The sequence below is a fragment of the Xiphophorus couchianus genome, chromosome 7, assembly GCF_001444195.1.
Source record: "Xiphophorus couchianus chromosome 7, X_couchianus-1.0, whole genome shotgun sequence".
NCBI lineage: Eukaryota > Metazoa > Chordata > Actinopteri > Cyprinodontiformes > Poeciliidae > Xiphophorus > Xiphophorus couchianus.
The window spans coordinates 26,976,170-26,997,847 of NC_040234.1; the positions used below are offsets into that span (position 1 = coordinate 26,976,170).

General features: G+C 43.4%; 1 protein-coding gene across 5 annotated transcripts in view; it reads left to right on the forward strand.

Moving 5' to 3' along the window:
• LOC114148389 (cell wall protein DAN4-like) overlaps positions 1 to 9,424 on the forward strand; it is a 33,990-nt gene extending 24,566 nt beyond the window's left edge. For 2 of the 5 annotated variants that reach the window (XM_028023625.1, XM_028023624.1), the window contains exons 9-13: positions 2,582 to 3,724; positions 5,897 to 5,920; positions 6,438 to 6,470; positions 6,559 to 6,671; positions 8,587 to 9,424. In XM_028023625.1, the coding sequence (XP_027879426.1) occupies positions 2,582 to 3,724; positions 5,897 to 5,920; positions 6,438 to 6,470; positions 6,559 to 6,671; positions 8,587 to 8,679 (1,406 nt within the window). In that variant the 3' untranslated portion in view covers positions 8,680 to 9,424. The remainder of the gene's footprint in view (positions 1 to 2,581; positions 3,725 to 5,896; positions 5,921 to 6,437; positions 6,471 to 6,558; positions 6,672 to 8,586) is intronic. The other 3 variants (XM_028023627.1, XM_028023628.1, XM_028023629.1) reach the window with 3 other exon arrangements.
• The last annotated feature ends 12,254 nt before the right edge of the window (positions 9,425 to 21,678 follow it).

The following is a 21,678-nucleotide window of genomic DNA, read 5'->3' on the forward strand; positions in this document are numbered from 1 at the left end:
TTCATTCAAGCACAACAAAATCTAAATTGTAATTGCAATTTTAGAAAGTCAGCAATGACGCTTTTTTATTCATGACTACTTTACAAACTCTATCTCGCTGATTTTAAAAATTGAATTTATTTAATTGTGGCTCATTTCATGCAAAAATGACAAAACAACCGGGCGTGCTGTGGTGGCGCAGGGGGTTAGCATGCCCCGCGTTTGGATGCCTCAGTCCTTGATACGGACGTCGCGGGTTCGACTCCTGGTCCCGGCGACCTTTGCCGCATGTCCTTCCACCCTCTTTCCTGTCTAAATACTGTCGCAAAAAAAAAAAAGAGCCACTAGTGCTGCAAAAACTCTTCGGAAAAAAAACCCATTTTACTCATTTTTTATTCCATTAACTAATTTGTTCACTATTTCTCCACTGACTGCTTAATTTTTCCTCATTTGTTGATGTTTTTTCCTGGGGTTTTTTTTAAGCATTAAATTTGTTCACAGGCCTTCAATAGTCACTGAAACACCGATCAGGCATAACAGTATCATCATTGTTGGTAATTAGGAATTACTCTGCGTCTCTCCTGACAAAATGCTATGTCAGGGAAATCTCTATTTAAAAATTGACATAAAAGTCAGTTTGATAACTCTATCAGAGCCCCTAAAATGTTTTTAAAAATAATTTTGAACTTGTTCACCAAAGGAAATGTGAACATTGTGAAAATCCAGCTTTTGTTTTGAGTCTCTGAAAACTCTCCTAGCTAGATCCCACAATAACAACATAAACAATAGCTTCTTTTTCTTTTTCAGCAAATGTTTATAGAAATAAAAATAAAGTAGGAAGTCAAGTATTGGCATTCTTTCCTTGAGGCTCAAAAACTCAGTTGTTCCCTGTTTCCACTGAGTTGAGATTTTTCCACTGCTTATTTGGAGTCCAGCTTGAAAAAACCCACGGCTGGGACAAACTGCTAAGCCAAAGGACTGCAGAGGCAGCGTTGACTCAAGGCATAACTCAGACACAAGATATTGATTTCTGCTGCTTTCCTTCTTTGGTAAATGGAGGCAATTTGGAACCACCAGGAAATTTCCTGGATCTGAATGATCGTAGGAGGAGGGTCTTACCCAGAGAGGTATCCAAAAACCACATGCTCACTTACGTAACGGTAACCAGCTCTGCAGCAATCCGTTAATTGGATATGGTTACCAGATGGAAGACAGTAAAAGGGACATGGCAGGCACCACTGCTAACTGTCTGTTGAAATGAGCTCTGACTCTGGGTCTCCAATTTCTGGTCACTATTTTATATCCTTTGACGTAACACCTGGCTTGTTATCTGATTTAGGTTTTTGTCCCTTTTGTCCCAGACTTTAAAGGGAATCAAATAGTTCCATGAAACTAAACATGGCTGATGTGAATGCACTGTGAAATTATGATGCCTTTAAGCCATTTGCCCAAGTCCAGGTGATGATTTCAAAACCTTGTTAGCTTCTGAAAGGTCAACTGGTTGTGATGCATTGTGTGGCTGAAGCAGAACCAAAGTGCAGACGGACCTAAACAAACTGACAGGAGGACACAAGGAGAGCAGGATCAGACTTGATGTAAGAGAAGGAATCAGCAATGAACTACAGAAACCAGAGAGTTTAGTCACCAAGGAATCAGGTGACAATCAATCGAATGTTGAACAGCTGTGGAGAAGTGCAAGTTGGCAGACTGAGGGAAGGACACTAATTACACACAGAACACAGAGGGAGCTGAAGACTAACAATCATATCAGAGAATAACTAATATGGAAAGGCGGGAAGGGTCTTGGCAGGAGGGCCTGAAACCAAAAATACCCCAGAAAAAAACTGAGTTTAGGCAGGAAACTCAGAGGTCATTCCTAGAACCATGCCTCAGATCAAGCTGGATAGAGCAAAGGAGACTAAGACTCCGATGCTGAAATTCCAAGGATTTTCAGTGGATGAAGTGTGGGAGGCGACCAGTACACTAGTGGTGGAGAGGTCCAGAAGACCAGTGGCAGTGTAGGAGCGCTGGAGGCTGGCACAAGACTGCAGGAGCTAACGGAAAGCCTCATCTGGAGAACAACCAGGAGGCTGGGATAACTCACAGAGAGTCTTGTCTGTAGATTAACTGGAGAAAAAGGATTTAGAAAGCCACAGAGGATCTCTGGAGTCCTGTTCACTGAACTCCAGAGACGTTCTGTGGACTGTGGTCACTGAACCCACAGATAATCCCAGGAGGTCACTCTTTTGCCAGCCACCTTTACATTTGGAGGACAAAGGAAGAAGCTTTCGAACCCAAACACCAAACTGTGATGTTTGGGATTGACAGGGTCATGATGTGAGGTTGTCTGGGTTAGTTTCATCATCATCATAAACATTATCATCATTATCATCATCATCAGTAAAAACAGTGTAGTACCAGGCTGTCAGTGTGTGAAAACTTACTGTTAAGAGTTTGTTACAGCTATGATGTTTGTTAAAGCTAATCCTGACTTTTATGTGGTTCAGTGTACCTTTACTTTTTAGACAAATTTTGTATTTGAATCTTTATCATTTACTCTCCGCTCATATCTTAGAACTTACTGAAATGTTTGTAATTTTAGATGGAACATCTGCAGGAGCCACATCAACATCTCCACCAACCATGTCCACATTAACTCCGATCACTACATCGACAATATCTACCCCGAACATATCAACGTCACCTAACAAAGCTTCATTGACAACAAATTCAACAACCACGTCAACGTCACCTAAGACAATTACATCGACAGCATCTCCCACAACTATGTCCATGTCACTTGGCACAACTACATCGACAGCATCTCCAACTACGTCAACGTCAGGTAGGACTACTACGTTGACAACATCTTCAACAACCATGCACGCATTAACTCCGATCACTACATCAGCAATATCTACCCCGACTATGTCAATGTCACTTGGCACAACTACATCGACAGCATCTCCAACAACTACGTCAACGTCAGCTAGGACAACTACGTTAACATCTTCACCAACCATGTCCGCATTAACTCCGACCACTACATCAGCAATATCTACCCCGACTATATCAATGTCACCTAACACAACTTTATTGATAACAAATTCAACAACCACGTCAACGTCACCTAAGACAATTACATCGACAGCGTCTCCCACAACTATGTCAACGTCAGGTAGGACTACTACGTTGACAACATCTTCAACAACCATGCACGCATTAACTCCGACCACTACATCAGCAATATCTACCCCGACTATATCAGTGTCACCTAACAAAGCTTCATTGACAACAAATTCAACAACCACGTCAACGTCACCTAAGACAATTACATCGACAGCATCTCCAACAACTACGTCAACGTCAGTTAGGACAATTACGTTAACATCTTCACCAACCATGTCCGCATTAACTCCGACCACTACATCGACAATATCTACCCCGACTATATCAACATCACGTAACACATCTTCATTGACAACATCTTCAACAACCACGTTAACGCCACCTAGGACAACTCCATCCAGCCCAACTTCGTCAGTGTCACATAGGACAACTATGTCGACAAGAACTACGTTAAAGTCACGTAGGACATCTACGTCAACAAGATCTCCGACAACTACGTCAAGATCATCTTTAACAACACAGTCAACAGTTAAAGGACAAACACAATTGTCAAATACAGCAACACTGCAGTCACCAATGGACGTTAAGCCTGGTTTGGCATGCCATTCCAGAAGTGGTAAGATTATCCATTTTATTTAGTCATTTCATTGCTGGAAAAGATTCTTTGATGATTTTTAATAACTGCAGCTCTGCATGCAAACTCTGCCTTTACCTTGTGGCCAGCACCGGCAGTCCAACTGGTTTATGGCTATGCAGCCACGTACACTACAGACACTGCGTATTCTGACACCTTTCTATCCGGACCAGAATTAACTCCTTCAGCAATTATGGCAGCAAAACGTATGTGTCAATATGCAGCATTTGTGACCCCAGCCTGTCACCAACTCACCACTGTTCTTTCCTTGGAACAGTTTCGATAGATAGTGACCTCTTCATGGCAGGATCCCCTCAGGAGAGCGGAGGTTTTGGAGATGTTCCCACCCCCTGTCACCTTGCTCACGCTTTCCCTGCTGCTAGCACGTCAACTTTGAGGAAAAAAATGTTCACTCTTTGCCTAAAAGAATGTGTCCCACCCAATGTGAAGTACCGAGACCTGATGAGTGTTATTCGCCTTATTTACAAGTGGTCATAATGTTATGCCTGATCACCCATTTCATCAAATTTTATTTTCTGATAGTTATCTGTAAATCTACTCAAAACAATCATCAGATTTGTCACAAAAAAAACTATACTCGTACAGCTACAACAACAACAGGTTTCTTCTTTTTTATGTAAATGTTTGTCTCTTTTATGTTTCTAGTACATTTGACTAGTATTATTACAACTTAGGAGTACAATATTACTCCATGGATTAACTTCCCCAGAACACCTAAACTGAAAATATTAAATTTAGACTCTCAACATCAAACTAATATTTTCATTTATTTATTTAAGGTGTTATTAAACACTTTATCTTCTGTCATGCATCAAAGTATGATGTGATTTTGCCCATATTTACAAGACTTTGACTTTACAGAACGATAACTTAATGTAAATTGTAAATGACAACAAAGTACACTGTGCATCCAGAAAGTATTCAGAGAACTCCACTTTTTCCACATGTTGTTATGTGGAAATGTTATTCCAGAGGAACGTTTGTGAGTGTTCTGACATACAGACGAGTGTCTGCCTTTTCAGGTTAAGTCCAGTCAATTGCAGTTACCACAGTTGGACTCCATTTCAGTTTAGAAACAACTCAAGGTGGAAACAGCTCAATTTTGGCTAGTAGAGGCTGTGAATACTTAAGCAAGAAATCACATTAGCAGTTTCTATTTTTTAATACATTTGCAAAACACTCACAAAATATCCCACATTGGGGCTCTGTGGTGGCGCAGGGGTTGAACACAACCCACATGGGGAGGCCTTGGTCCTCAGCTTGGCCGACATGACCTTTGCCTTCCTTTTCTCTCGTTGCCTACTTTCCTGTCATGGAACTTTTAGGTGGAGGCCACTAGAGCCATATATATATATACTGTATACATTTATATATGTGCAATCATAATGTGGTATTTGTTTGGCACTTAACCCCACTTAACATATCTACACAAAAATGAATTGATATTCTACTGAGGTCATTAAAGAAAAAAAAAATTGTTGTTGATCATTTGACTAGAGCGATGCAAAAAAAAAAAAAGAAATAAAAAAGTGCAATTTTACAGTAATTTCGATAGATGTATTCCTAGCGCAAAAAAAACGTTTTATTGAAAAAATTGTCGTGTCCCCAATCAGCAAATGTATTTTTGTCATTGTCATTTTGTCGTTTGTGCAATTTTATAACAATTGTGCAAAAATACTTTGCCATATTATTCAGCTGAGGTTCTTCCATTAAATAAGAAATTGCCATACACTTCTGCCATACAAACATCATTAAATTAATAGTTCTCACTTAAAGCTGAAGTTCTTAAAATGTGTTCAGTTTTGTATATTACTTTGTTACCATAATTACCATAATTGCTTTTTAAGTCGACACTTGCCAACCCTCTCTGTGTGCACACAGCAGATGAATATATGGTTTTCCAATAGTGGAAAATCTATGTCCATATTCACGCCGCATGAGTTCCACCTTGCACATTTGTTGTGAACCGTACCCTAATTTTACTGAAAATGCCCAATAGAAGAGATGATTATGCACTTTTTCATTTCTTATTTTTCCACTTTATTACATGTTATGCATAAATAGTTTAATAATGTCACTAATAAGCTTGCTTAAAATTCTAACATTATTGTTTTCTGTTTTTGTCATTTCCAGTGTCTGACATGGGTCCGAGAAAAGGTAAGCTCTCAATGTTTTTGCAAAGAAAATAAAAAATAAAAGCACGAATTTAAACATCAGTAGAACTGCTGTGGGGTTTTTTTTCTTTCCTTTCTAGTAACTTTCATTTAAAAAAACTAAAAAAACAACATATTGTATGTTTTCTGTCTGGGGAAAGTCGAATAGCTGTTTATGTTCTGTGAATTTATATGTAGTTAGTGGTTACGCCTTGCACAATTGTTGTGAAAATTAAGCCAGTTTTAGTTCAAAAGTCTAATAGAACAGAATATTTTCTCACTGCTAATTCTTCCTTTCTAATAGCTTGTGAAAAAAGTATTTTTGGGAAGAAAATAAAAACAAGAAAAACACTAAATTAAGCGACGTCAATAAAACTGCGAGGGATCCTTTTTTTTTCTTACAATTTGCTGAATTTTATTTCGAAACATGTTGCATGATTTGTTTTCAGGGAAAGTCAAATATTCTATGAACTCTTTCGTAGCCTGGATGTGCTCATCATGCAAAATCTCTGTCTCCACAGACTCGTCAACAGAAACACCAGCACCACTCAGAGGTAAGTGTTTTAGTCGCTGTTGCGTCTGCACGTACAGAACGGAGTGGATTTGCGTGACAACCCCTCTCCGATCTTTTCATGAAACCAGAGCATAGCACCTCCATCCTGGTGTTGTTGATTCTGTCCATCACCGCTAACATCATGCAGTGGCTCAACTCTTTCCTGCAGAAGCGGAGACTCAAGAAGAAGCAGAAGCAGATGGTGAGCCTGAGCGCTGATGACCAACAAAAATCACACATTCATGCAGGAGTTCCCAAACGCTTCAGCCTGAGACCCAAAAATGAACAGTGAGACAGGTCGCCCCCTGCTGGCAATCCCTAAAAATACTTAGAAATATTTCCGTATTTTCATTTAAAAATCAATTTATAGTCAAATGATTAGATTTTTTTTTTTTTTTAAGGGTTAAAAGACATATTACTGTACAGAATTTAAAGAGACATTTAATTGTACATTTATTTATTTCATAGTTTATTTGGTTTTAGCTCTGCATACACCTCAGGGGTCATGTCATAAAGCCCCGCCCCTTTGTGTGGGAGTCCCACCCCAACTTTGGGAGCCTCTGCATTTATACAGCATGGTTGGTTTTGTTTTTTTATGATTACCCTATTTAATTTGTTTTATTCGTTCTGCTGTTTTTACCCTATTGATAAAGGTTTTCTCCACAAACTCCAACTGAAACCCCATTTCGATCCTTCAGGACAAGAAGAAGGAATCGCTCGGCTCGATTAAAACCTGCTTGCAGGCCCACAGAGTCGGCAAACAAAATGCCAAAATAATATCAAAAAGGTTCAAATGCAATAAAAATGAGTGTACCTCATCCCTCGAGTCTAGAAGAAGACTCGATTTTGACTCAATAGGGCACATGACTTGGAAGCTATTAAAAAATATATATATACTTTTTAATATTACAACTATTAAAAATATTGAGTATGACTTCTAAATTTACTAGAGAACAGTGCGTCTCGTGTAACAGCATGAATTTTGTTTCAGTTGGTCACAAGGCAAGAAATCTATTTTTACATTAGTTTCTTAAAAGTGCTTGGTTCGGAAATTTGTTGACAGTCCCTAAGTGAACCTCCGAGCGCTTGAGGAGGGAGCGGTAGAGAACGGCGGGCCGAAATGAGCGTTCATAAATCGGATCAACCTCGAGCTCGGCGCCGCGGATATTGGAATATCCAACTTGAAAACAACTTCGCTGCGGTAGTTTTAACGCCACAAACCTGCACTGACGAAGTAGCCCACTTTGGTTTGTTTTGGAGCAGGATGGGCGGGGGAACTTTGGATGACCTAAAAAATAATTTTTAATATCTCAGAAACCAAAGCTGCACAAATGAAAATTTTAACGGCACAAACGGAGCACTAACCACTCAGACTGCCTGCTGGATTTTTTGACGTGTGTGGGGTGTCAGCTTCACTCAGCTGGCGGAGCTACCTGCTTGGCCAGTCATTTGGCATGTAAGGCAATACATACTAGAGCTAAGGAAACTGATTCCTATTCCAACCTCTAACACTGCTGCTTTATGTAGCAGTCTGAGCTTGTTTATGTGCAGAGCCACATTAACATGCTGAGCTTGCAGAGCCACAAGGAGTTTCTTTCAAGGAGGGAACCATCTAGGGCCATATTTGAAATCAAAATAATCCAATAAAAGATTGTATAGGATGGAGAGCTGAGACTTCATGAGGCTGGCTGCTGCGGCTCCTACCGGTATTTGTTTTTCTTTCAAACTGCATATTTTTTTTGGCGTACGAAATCATATAAATGAGAGGAATACATTTCCAAAACCTTAAACTAACAAACAGGCATGTCTAAACAGTGTTGGAGTTTAGCACGTTGTCGTATCTGTGATTATGTTTAATATACAAAAACAGTGTTATTAAAACAAATTTCAATTAAAATGACTCAAAACATAGTTTTACAAAGACTTTTTCTCCTTTGAACTGTTTGGTGTTACATATCCGCAGTGGCTAATCTCATTGGAACTTTGACGCATTTCATCAACAAACCTCGCTGCATCTTATTGAAGTTTTTACATGTCAGACTATAGAAAAAGTGCATAAGCCTGTCGCTTTTTAACACACTGACACTTCCTGTCTTTCCTCTTCTCTTCTCGTGCAGCCCACCGAATGCATCTCCCTGAATCCAGGCGCAGCGGCGGCCGAAAACAGCCCAGAGAAAAGCTTAAGTTACTCGAACGAAACTGTGAATTGAGGACCAAACTCAGGACCTCGTTTCGTCAAACTCTTCACGGGCAACTCTTTCCCTGCATGAACTGTTTCTAACAGAATGAATATATGAGCTTCTAAATCATTTTGTCCACCAAAAACAAACAAGCAAAAAGGAAATCCAAGACATGAGAGAAGACGTTGCAGGAAGCTGCGTTGGTCACGGAGTCATCAGTCGGAGGCTGACCTCCCGCAGCACAGGCCACATCACTCCATTCGACTGAATGCTGCTCCTCTGGAGCCGGCCTGAGGCATGTGTGTGTTTGTGTTCCACCCATGATTCTCTGTTATGTGACCTGAAATGGTTACAGGGAGAAGAACCAATAACTGAAAGTAATGTTTGAGTGGAAACCTCAGGTGCATTGCACAGCGTTGCATTCACCGTGCAGTGAATGGTGAAAGTATTCAGACCTGTTGGAACGTTTTCCCGGCGTTGTTGTTGTGTGACTGCCACAAACCGTGAACTATTTTATCTAACGGGAATTTATTTTTCACACCAGCACAGAGAAGAATTCACTTGTTTTACACGGAAAGCCGTTAAGACTGATCAGTGCCGATGTTCTGAGAAATATTCTCAACTGGAAGGTAAACCTTCGTTGTCGTCTCAAGTCTTTTATAACCTCCCAAAAGTTGTCAGGACTGATTGCATGTAATGAGCTCCAGCCTCTAGGCCTGTCACGATAACAAATGTTGCTGAGCGATTCATTGTTTCAAAAATTATTGCGATAAACGATAATATTGTTTGAAGACCTTTTTACACTGATTTAATGGAAATGACATAATAATGCATGTGATTTCCTGCCAAAAATAGATACACTTTATTTTCAAAAGAACACTTAACACTGGAACTGATAAACAAAATAAACAAAACAACCAAAAATAAAATGGATTCTCAGTCTCCATTAACAAAACATGTACTAGAATAAGACTAAACAACATAAAGCCAAAGTGGAAATAAATACTGCATCCAACCAAAAGAGTGCAGATTATTAAGTCTGTATACTATGTTGCCCTTCAGTAATAATTAGATTTAAAAAGAGAAGATGGGCACATCCACTACCTGATGCAATAGTTCACACTACATGATTTTTTGCCCAGATTTTCCCCTTACAACAATCTTAAAACGTTGGTCTTTCTAAGATTGTTAGACTGTAAGATTGTCATGCTACAACATGATTTTGTAACCGATCATTGTGTAGTGTGTGGTGTGTTAAGGTAGATCATCGTTGCCGGTCCGATCTAAATCAGAGGTTTTCCCCGACTGGGAGCTTAACGCAGCCTGTTGAATGTGACAGGTAGCCAATCAGAAAGCGCGGATTCTCCTCCGTGTTTTCTGAGGGGAAATTACGGAGGGGAATCCCAAACAGCTGACACGGTGACACAAAGTCCAGCGGACATCGGAGATGATATGTGGAAACAACATTAATGTTTATTCAACATTTTGTGCAAAGAATATAGAAATGACAAGAGGAGGAGTTGGAGCGAAATTGCTACCGCAGTTGATAAACCCGGTAACTTTTCAGCTGTTCTTCGTTAACGTGACGTAAATACTGGAGGTTCTAATGATTTTCATTCAGTCAGGACTTTATGCTGACACTAGCCACATGCATTGCAGGTAGATTGTAGTAAAGCATTGATTAATACCTGGTTTTAAAATTAGTTCACTGAACTTGTAGCCATTATTTTGTTCCCATTGTTGGACACCACATGGCAGGAACGAACCCGATGGAACCGTTATACCAAGGATTTCTGTCGGCTAATGTGTGATCTGTCAGGTTTTGAAAATGGGCCGACAATCGGCTGACAGCTCTAAGATGGTGTGATCTTTACACTAAGTAAAATGAGGAAGGGAGGGTCAGTGGAGAGCACTGGAGCAGAGCCTTTTTTCATTCAGTGTCATTAACAGAAAGAGAAAACGGCCGGAAGAGACGATAAAGCCGATAATTAAAATGACGTCGATAGTTTTAATTTATCGTGCGATTAATTGATTTATTGTTTATCATGACAGGCCTACCAGCCTCCCAGTTCCTGAAACGCATCGCCACGATAAGATGGTATTTTTCCACCAGATATACCTTACTGGATTTTAAGGCTGAATTTTGACCTCATTAGACTAGAGCACCATCTTCCACAAGTTTACTAGCTTGTGTGAACCCGCGACGTTATTCCCTACGGAGCGGCTTGGTGAAAAGCAGCGTGTTGTTGTTCCACGCTTTAAACAATTGGATCTGATTTTACCCAGTGTGGACGTGACATTTGTAATGCACCTGCTGGATCGTGAAGGAAGTTACGCTGTAAAGCTTACTGGAGATTGAGTGCGCTGTAAACAACTTTCCCCCCACTGCCAAAAGAGAAGTCAAAGCCAAACGACACCAGCAATAAGATGTCTTAAACATTCCTCTGGCTTCGACTTTAATTGCTCAATATTTGGAAGCGTGGCCAACGCAGACTGAACCATTTTGTTGACTTCCTCCACTGCCACATGTAGAGTACAATTCTAAAACGGCACAAAACCGCGACATCATTGTTCGCAACTCAACTTCTGTTCACTGATTGGATGAACTGCCTCCTGAGAAATCAAACTCAATGGGAGAAATCCCAGACATATCACCGAAGGGAGATGAGAATCAAGCGGAACTGCATAGGAATTCAACAGCCGGGCTAGCTACTGCGCGTTAGTGTTCTACATAAAAAAAGCCCAATTGACTACATAGACGTTTGATGTACATGTAAACCTGCCGTGTAAAACATTTCAAGGGGTCAGAATACTTTTGCTAGGTATGATCAAAATTCTAAAGGGGAAATTTAGAATATCTAAATTTCACTTGAAAATCTGCGGACTGATGAAAAGTTCAAGGTGTTGTGAGATTCCACAGCATTGTTGTGCCATGGTGCTAACTGTAAGTGTGAAATCTGTCCTCTGAGCTGCTGTCCTTCATCAGAATGTGATTTCATCTGATGACAAAAAAAATGTAAGCCATTCCTACAGCTCCCACATATGAAGCTAGGGACTTGAACCTGACACACTGTCTTGTGTTTTCGACTTCTACCTTTAAGTTCACAAGGAAGTAGTTCTTGAAATACATCCCTGCTGTGTTGATGGCGACATTCAGCCACAAAAGTGTTAAAATTGGTGGCAGCAATTTGAATAAAGGAAACTGTGACAAAGTGAGAGACGAGGTGCAAAATATTTGTGAGCCTGCTGAGTAAGTAAACCCGGCTAGCTCCTTAGTGTTGTTAGGAGTTAGCTAATATCAACACTAAGGAACTAGCTGTTGATGGGAGCTAACTGCCTAGCTTCTATCAACACTAAGAAGCTAGCTGTTGACAGGAGTTAGCTGGCTAGCTCCCATCAACACTAAGAAGCTAGCTGTTGACAGGAGTTAGCTGGCTAGCTCCCATCAACACTAAGAAGCTAGCTGTTGACAGGAGTTAGCTGGCTAGCTCCCATCAACACTAAGAAGCTAGCTGTTGACAGGAGTTAGCTGGCTAGCTCCCATCAACACTAATCCTAGCCAAAACCTGGATGCGACCTAATGGAAACCAAAGTTGTAACTTTTTATTTCTTCTGGGCTTCATTTAAGCATTGGTTTAAAATGTGAAGCACCCAGATTGATCAGGTTTGAACTGAAATATCATACATTTATGAAGCTGGGGAGGTTTTGTGTGTGTGAATAAAAAAGGACAGGGGGGGGGGAGAAGAAATTACAAATCTCCATGTCATACGCTGAATGTGTCTGTGTCGTTGCATCCCTAGAAAGAGCTAATGCTTTTCTAGCCGACTTCTCATGAGTGTGTTTACTACTGGTGTAGGGTGTGGATGTCAAATACAGCACCTGGTGAGCCTAAAACATTGCGAAAGAAGTTTGTAAATGTATATAGAGTATTTAAGGTTATGCAATTTAAAAAATGCATTTTCATTTTTAAAGTCAATATATTAAGTATCGAATGTATACCGTTTAAAATTATCCATTTAAAAAGCTGTATACTGGTATATTTTATTGTCATTGCCATAGTTGTTGGATTTTTTTGTTTTTTTTTTAACATTGAAAATGTTGCTAACTAAAGAGGAAATACATATTTTGTAAAAAGTTTGTCAACTCAAAGTTTATTTGCTACCCTTCCGCTTGCGTTGGGGGATATAGTGTGGAAATACTAATATGGTCGGTTGTGATGTGGTCAAACATGTTAAAAAAAAGACTTTTAACAAAAAAAAAAAAAAAAAAGCTATGTGTATATATTTTGTGACCTTATTTATTGCTTTCCGCATATTAAACTACAGACTTTTACCTGCTTGTACAGTTTGAGTCATTTAACAGTGGGACCAGTAACAGAGACTTACTGAATTATCCTTCTGGTGAAACCGGTGAAAGTTTGCTAATTAGGTTTTGGTCAGTTTCAGACATTGTATTATTACCACTGTTATTGAAAGTTACAGCCACATGTTTTTTTTGTGTGTGTCTTTTTTTACGGGGACTCGCTGTGATAGACTCTGTGTACACCTCAGGCTGGTTTGCAACAAAAGGTGAAGCTACTTTGTGACGACTCAGGGTGACAGAAAGAACTGTACAGTCTGTCGGCTGGGTCGACTGTACGGATGTGCATTAAAGCAACTTTAATCCTTCAGATTATAATGTCAGTGCAACGTTTTAAAGGTGTTTTGTTGTTTCGAAACGGTTCTGTTAGAAAGCAGAGCAACTAAGCTTCCAGCGCAACAGTATTTGTGTGATCAAGCCTCGGTTTGTTTTTTTGCATCACCTTTTGTAGAAACCTGGAATGGCTCTGCAAGCATAAAGAATCTATAAAATACAGGTACTCAACAAACAAACAAACCACGTGTCGTCTTCTATCTGTTCAGTGTCTGGGTTTATTGGTTTTCTTCTTTTTCAGAAGCGGAAACAGAAGCGCATGTTTCCAGCGCACGCGTTTTAACATTATTCTGCACGCAGACTGGGAGTGCATTGGTGCCAGGAGCCACATGAAGACATTCATAGTGCTTCACCTTTTACACCGTTTTATGTTTCTTTTTTATTCCGAAATAATTTTTTCTCAAAATTCCACACACTAGGAATTATTAGTTTATGGGAAAGGTTTTGACGCCTCTGCCCGGCTGTCTGAACTAGTGTTCACCGTCTCTGCTCAGCACAGAAGAAATTGGAGACGTGAGTTTAAGTTTTCTCTGTGACCGAGCTCTTCAGTCAGATTTCAGATTTTTAACAAAAAACAACAAAAAAAGAAAGCTTATGTGTATATATTTTGTGACTTTAAAGTACGAGCAGACTCAGTTTGAAGTCTGCTCGTACTTTAAACAAATCTTCTCCTATTAAAGTAACAAAACTGATTTTAATTGGTTAAAACCTTAAAAAAAAAATCCCTCTAAAGTGTGAAAAAACAGATTTTTTATTGTCAGTTTCATGTATTTTCCAGGGACACAGTGATATTTTATAGCACATTTCCATAACTATGTTACCTTCAGTTGTTAGGATAATGCTAAAAATATCAAACATGACTTAATGGAAATTTGACTTCATAAACTGACACCTTGAAATTGGGCCTCTGTCTTTTTAAGAAACTCCTGTTCCTTCAGGAAGTCATCACAACATGGCTCCTCTATTAACCCTTCAAGAATGAACATAGAAGTAGCTCCTATAAGGAGCTCAACAGATGAGCACTTCCACCAGGTGTTTGCTAATAGCTGCTGGCTAGTCTGAAGGAGCTGAGTGGGCTACTAGAAACATCTGAAGGATCCATCTTTGAATTGACGTGATTTCTGCTGATTATTTCTGATGTCTACGTATTCTGTGTCAAATCCTGTGGCAGAAATTTTGCAATCTTCTTTGGAATAAGGTGGCAACATAACAAACTGAGAAAAGTCAGGGGCACAGTGGAAACGTTCCAGCTACACTGCAGTAAAATAACTCATAACATCTTTAGTTTAGTCAATGAAAACACCAGAGAACCAAAATCAGCTCAACAGGAACAAATGTTTAGACTGACGGATCTACAATTACGGCTGCTCTGATGGATGTTTCCAGATTAGCGTGCGGCTGTAAGCTGATCTGTCTTACATTTGACTCCGTCACGACTTCTCTTGGTTGTATTTCTCTCTCCTCGTGTGTGTCGATCGGATGTAATTTCAAAACAGAATCTGTGAAAAGCTCCTCCATGGGCTGCCACCTTATCGTGGTGGAGGGGTTTGAGTGCCCCAATGATCCTAGGAGCTATGCTGTCTGGGGCTACATGCCCCTGGTAGGGTCACCCAAGGCAGACAGGTCCTAGGTGAGGGACCAGACAAAGTGCAGCCCGAAGACCCCAATGATGAAAGAAAACCTTGGACTTGGTGTTCCCTCGCCCGGACGCGGGTCACCGGGGCCCCACTCTGGAGCCAGGCCTGGAGGGGGGGCACGATGGCGAGCGTCTGGTGGCCGGGCTTTTACCCATGGAGCCCGGCCGGGCTCAGCCCGAAGAGGAAACATGGGCCCCCCCTCCCATGGGCCCACCACCCGTGGGAGGGGCCAAAGGGGTCGGGTGCACTGTGTGATGGGTGGCGGCCAAGGGAGGGGGCCCTGGCGGTCCGATCCTCGGTTGCAGAAACTGGCTCTTGGGACGTGGAATGTCACCTCTCTGGTGGGGAAGGAGCCGGAGCTAGTGCGTGAGGTCGAGAGGTTCCGGCTAGAAATAGTCGGTCTCACCTCGACGCATGGCTCTGGTTCTGGAACCAGTCTCCTTGAGAGGGGCTGGACATACTTCCACTCTGGAGTTGCCCAGGGAGAGAGACGTCGGGCAGGAGTGGGCATACTTGTTGCTCCCCATCTCGGCGCCTGTACGTTGGGGTTTACCCCGGTGAATGAGAGGGTAGCATCCCTCCGCCTACGGGTGGGGGGACGGGTTCTGACTGTCGTTTGTGCTTACGGGCCGAACGACAGTTCAGATTACCCACCCTTTTTGGAGTCCTTAGAGGGGGTACTGGAGAGTGCTCCTCGTGGGGACTCCCTTGTTCTGCTGGGGGACTTCAACGCTCACGTGGGCAACGACAGTGAGACCTGGAGGGGCGTGGTTGGGAGGAACGGCCCACCCGACCTGAACTCGAGCGGTGTTCTGTTGCTGGACTTCTGTGCTCGCCATGGATTGTCCATAACGAACACCATGTTCAAGCATAAGGGTGTCCATATGTGCACTTGGCACCAGGACACCCTAGGCCGCAGTTCGATGATCGACTTTGTCATCGTTTCATCGGATCTGCGGCCGTATGTCTTGGACACTCGGGTGAAGAGAGGTGCGGAGCTGTCCACTGACCACTACCTGGTGGTGAGTTGGCTCCGGTGGTGGGGGCGAAAGCCGGTCAGACCTGGCAGGCCCAAACGTGTTGTGAGGGTCTGCTGGGAACGTCTGGCGGAATCCCCTGTGAGACGGAGCTTTAACTCCCATCTCCGGCAAAACTTCGAACACGTCCCGGGGGAGGTGGGGGACATGGAGTCTGAGTGGACCGTGTTCCGTGCCTCCATTGTCGAGGCGGCCGATCGGAGCTGTGGCCGCAAGGTTGTCGGTGCCTGTCGCGGCGGCAACCCTCGAACCCGTTGGTGGACACCTTCGGTGAGGGATGCCGTCAGGCTGAAGAAGGAGTCCTATCGAGCCTTTTTGGCCTGTGGGACTCCGGAAGCAGCTGATGGGTACCGGCGGGCGAAGCGGCATGCGGCTCGGGCGGTTTGCGAGGCAAAAACTCGGGCGTGGGAGGAGTTTGGAGAGGCCATGGAGAAAGACTTCCGCACGGCTTCGAGGCGATTCTGGTCCGCCATCCGGCGTCTCAGGGGGGGGAAGCGGTGCAGCACCAACACTGTTTATAGTGGGGATGGTGTGCTGCTGACCTCTACTCGGGACGTTGTGGGCCGGTGGGCAGAGTACTTCGAAGACCTCCTCAATCCCACCAACATGCCTTCCACTGAGGAAGCAGAGTCTGGGGACTCTGGGTTGGGCTCTCCAATCTCTGGGGGCGAGGTCGCCGAGGTGGTTAAAAAGCTCCTCGGTGGCAAGGCCCCGGGGGTGGATGAGATCCGCCCGGAGTTCCTTAAGGCTCTGGATGTTGTAGGGTTGTGTTGGTTGACGCGACTCTGCAATATCGCATGGACATCGGGGGCAGTTCCCCTGGACTGGCAGACTGGGGTGGTGGTCCCCCTGTTCAAAAAGGGGGACCGGAGGGTGTGCTCCAATTATAGAGGGGTCACACTCTTAAGCCTCCCTGGCAAGGTCTATTCAGGGGTCCTGGAGAGGAGGGTCCGTCGGATAGTCGAACCTCGGATTCAGGAAGAGCAGTGTGGTTTTCGTCCTGGTCGTGGAACACTGGACCAGCTCTACACCCTCAGCAGGGTCCTGGAGGGTGCATGGGAGTTCGCCCAACCAGTCTACATGTGTTTTGTGGACTTGGAGAAGGCGTTCGACCGTGTCCCTCGGGGAGCCCTGTGGGGGGTTCTCCGGGAGTATGGGGTACCGGGCCCTTTGATACGGGCTGTCAGGTCCCTGTATGACCAGTGTCAGAGTCTGGTCCGCATTGCCGGCAGTAAGTCGGACTCGTTTCCGGTGAGAGTTGGACTCCGCCAGGGCTGCCCTTTGTCACCGATTCTGTTCATCACTTTCATGGACAGAATTTCTAGGCGCAGCCAAGGTGTTGAGAGGATCCGATTTGGTGGCCTTAGGATCTCATCTCTACTTTTTGCAGACGATGTGGTCCTTTTGGCTTCATCAGATCGTGATCTGCAGCTCTCGCTGGATCGGTTCGCAGCCGAGTGTGAAGCGGCCGGGATGGGGATCAGTGCCTCCAAATCCGAGGCCATGGTCTTGAGCCGGAAAAGGGTAGAGTGCCTTCTCCGGGTCAGGGGGGGTGTCCTGCCCCAAGTGGAGGAGTTTAAGTATCTCGGGATCTTGTTCACGAATGGGGGAAGAAGGGAGCGGGAGATCGACAGGCGGATTGGCGCAGCGTCTGCTGTCAAGCGGGCGCTGTACCGGTCCGTCGTGGTGAAGAGAGAGCTGAGCCAAAAAGCGAAGCTCTCGATTTACCGGTCGATCTACGTTCCCACCCTCATCTATGGTCATGAGCTTTGGGTCATGACCGAAAGAACGAGATCGCGGATACAAGCGGCCGAAATGGGTTTTCTCCGTAGGGTGGCTGGGCTCTCCCTTAGAGATAGGGTGAGAAGCTCAGTCATCCGGGAGGGACTCAGAGTAGAGCCGCTGCTCCTTCACATCGAGAGGAGCCAGTTGAGGTGGCTCGGGCATCTGGTCAGGATGCCTCCTGGACGCCTCCCTGGTGAGGTGTTCCGGGCACGTCCCACCGGGAGGAGGCCCCGGGGAAGACCCAGGACACGCTGGAGGGACTATGTCTCTCGGCTGGCCTGGGAACGCCTCGGGATTCCCCCGGAGGAGCTAGAAGAAGTGGCTGGGGAGAGGGAAGTCTGGGCCTCCCTTCTGAAGCTGCTACCCCCGCGACCCGACCTCGGATAAGCGGAAGAAGATGGATGGATGGATGGATGGAATCTGTGAAAAGGTCCCGTTCAAATTACAGAACCAGTCTAACTAGCACACTGCTTTTGCAGAATCGCGGCTCTTGCCTCTAGAGTTGCGCCTCCAGCTGCTCTGCAGACCCACGGCCTGGAACGTTTCATCCGATCCTTCGGGATGCAGAGTGAAAACCTTCCAGCTGTTTGCCTCCATCCGTTTTCGCAACCAGCTTTCACCTGTGTCTGATGTGGTTCTGGGAGTTGTGCCAGACAATTTCCTAGGCTCAAGTCGCTTTTTGTGAAAGATTTCTTCCACTCCACTTGTGTTGTCCTATCACTTAAAAGCTTTAAAAGATACATTCAGGTTTAAGCTATTTTTCCATATTAGATTTTAATTGAAGTTCTCTTGTCGTTAATGTGCTTTGAATCAACGTCACTTTATTTTCCATGAAAGCGTTCAGAAGTTCATTTTTAGCACGGCAAAGATTTGCAGGGTTTATGATAAAAGAAGGTCGACGTTTTAAAACACTAACTCTTTACATATTGAACATTTGACATGTTTTACTCTTTTTGACATAAGTGCAAATGAAATCTAAAAAGTGAATGTGTCTCCATCCAGCCACGGGGCATTTCCTGCTCAGTTATGTTCATAAATACTTTCTAAACACATTCCATCTTTTATCTGATCTGAGATCCAGGACAGCTGATCTGACAGGAAGATCATCTGACTGAGTAGGGAAAGGATTTAATTGCTCTGGCTCCCTAAGCAGCAAACATGAAAATTATGAAAATAAATAAATCAAGAGTTCAGTCGTGCATCCCACCGGTTGTGACTTTGACAACAACAGCATCACAACCGGGGATGTTGTCGCCTGTCATCACCAGCCAGCTGTCACACATTGTTTAACGTTTAATGTCTGTGCAGAAAGGGTTTCGTTAGAAGTCCAACATTTGGGTTGGTTTTCAGATGTAATCCAACATTTGGGGGCGACTGGGGAAGGTGGGTTGTTGGTCCGACTCTGTCTTTGTGTCTTTGGGCAAGACTCTTCACCCTTCTGGCCACCCAGCAGCCTCTTTGCCACTCAAGGAGGCTGATGGTGCTGTGGAATGGCAGCCTAGCCTAGACGTAGCCTAGACAGAGGCTAGCTTCCATATAGCTGATGGTGATAAGCTATATGGAAGCTTATCACCATCAGCGTGTGTGGGCAGGTAGGTGTGTGTGTGGGGGGGCGTGTGTGTGTGAACAACTGATTGCAGTGTGGAGTGCTTTAGGGTGCTCTGGACTTTGTAAAGCGCTACACAAGTTTAAGCCGTTAGAAATTAAATGTAAAAAAGGATTTGGTTAAAACTCAAGCCTGTTTGGGATTAAAACGTTTCAGATTTTTAAACAGGCAGTATTATATATTTTTCCAGGCACATGGTGGCATTTTAAAGTGCAATCAAGTATGTTACTTTTAATTATTATAAAAATGCTGTAAAACATGACCGAAAAGAAATTTGACCTTGTATTTTGATGTCTTAAAATTGGGCCTCTGTCTCTTTAAAAAACTCCAGTTCCTTCTGAAACTCCACCTTCAGGAAGTCATCACAACACGGCTCCTCTACTAACCCTTTACCAACATTTTTACCAGCGTTGCTCTGAGCAGCGGCTCCTATAATGAGCTCAGCAGATTCCCAGTTCCACCAGGTGTTTGCTAATTGCTGCCGGCTAGTCTGAAGGAGCTGAGTGGGGCGAAAGCTCGGAAACTGCGACTCAGAGGAGGAGATTCGTCCTCGAAGACGGGGCTAGGTCAACCAATGCGTCTTGCACAGCTGAATGGTTGCCATGGAGATTTAAAGGATTTCTCAAACATGCATGAAAGAATCAAAGCAAGACTCCATGTCTGGTTTCGGAGAGGGAATAACATCCGGGTCTGCCTCACCACCCAACCACCACTTCATAACAAACAGCCTCTTTTTACGTTCCATCGCCCCTTTAAGATCGTGAGAAAATCCCAAGCGATGCCACTTTGAGACTCCGTTGAGGATTCCAGGGGATTTCTCTACTTGTTTCATCCAAATAAGTCGCGCTTATTTGTCCAGCGCGGCTTGAACAAATAAAAGTCCAACGATTTTTTTTCCGGGTTCAGCTGCCTCCTCCATCAGCCTTGGAAGAATCTATTTCTGTGCCTTTGAGCTTCTGCCAGTTTGACACGTCAGTGACGATGAATGAAGGTATTCCTAGAACCCAACGACTGAAGAGTTTTCTCGGGTTAGTAACACTTTATATGTTCCTTTCACGATGTCTAAGGTTATGTCCTGATGCAGGCCAGTTAAATGACAAGCAAAAGCCAATTTGAAGAACGATCCAAAGCCACAGAAAGCAGAGTTTTACTCTAATAGACCAGCTGTCTTCATTTATATTAATGCATTACAATGTATGTAGAATGTAATAAGCACTCAGAGTTTGTTTTGTTTTAAACATATAATAATGAAGCTGTGGACATATTTATTACTTTAAAACATCTCCAATCCCAACATGTTTCTGCCAACATTAGCTTATGCGTTAACAAGCCGTCGGAGCTGATGTCACGCTTTGGGCGAAGGTGTTTTGGGACGTCTTGGGTCCAAACAGTCATGCACAAGTCATTTTGAAACAACCAAAGCATTTTGATGTTGTAATTGAAACAAGACCATATTGATTAGGATATTTCACTCTGCCATAAAGGACACACTGCATGATAAAAAATAAATAAATAGTCTGTCTCCAATTCCTTCGGATTTCAGTCCAGTCAGTAAATCATGGGGAGTGCAACCTAACAGGACTCAAACGATCTGGCGTCTGTTTTCCTTCTGTTTTATGCTTTTCATTTGCTCTTCAGCTTTGTTTACCAGTGTTTACCCAAAAGAGTCACGATTTAGCAAGACTGCAGTGGAGAAGATGGAAACAACATGGGTGTCTTGTGAAATAATCTTTTGTTTTGTTTTGTTTTTTTTTTCAAAAGCAAAATTACTTTTCGGACAGTTGAACCTTGGATTTCGTCCAACAGAGGATCCTGACAGATGGCAGTTGTGATTCTAAGTTTAACGAGGCGAATGTCAAAAGCTGCTTTGGCGATAATTCTACCTGTCCTCCTTTGTTGCACGATCTCCTCCTGTGCAACACGCGTGAGGCCAGAAAAACAAACCCAGAGAGAGACAAGTCGGGACCAGCAGGGCAATACTGTATATGACAGAAATGATGTCAAACACTGATTAGACTGTCAGTGTGATATACTGCGTGTGTTGTTCCCAACACATCTTCAAACCGGAATCAGATTTTTAATGTTCTCCTCCTTCTCTTCTCCCAACATGTTTCTTCTGTTTGCTGTGCAGCAGCGGCGGCGAGTCGAGCTTTAACTTTCTACTGGCAAGCAGTCGTTTGTTGAATCAATGCGGCATAGCAGCAGGCATTCGGATTCTGCTCGTGCATATCACATCATAACACAGTAATTAGGACAAGAGCAGGTTCCAAG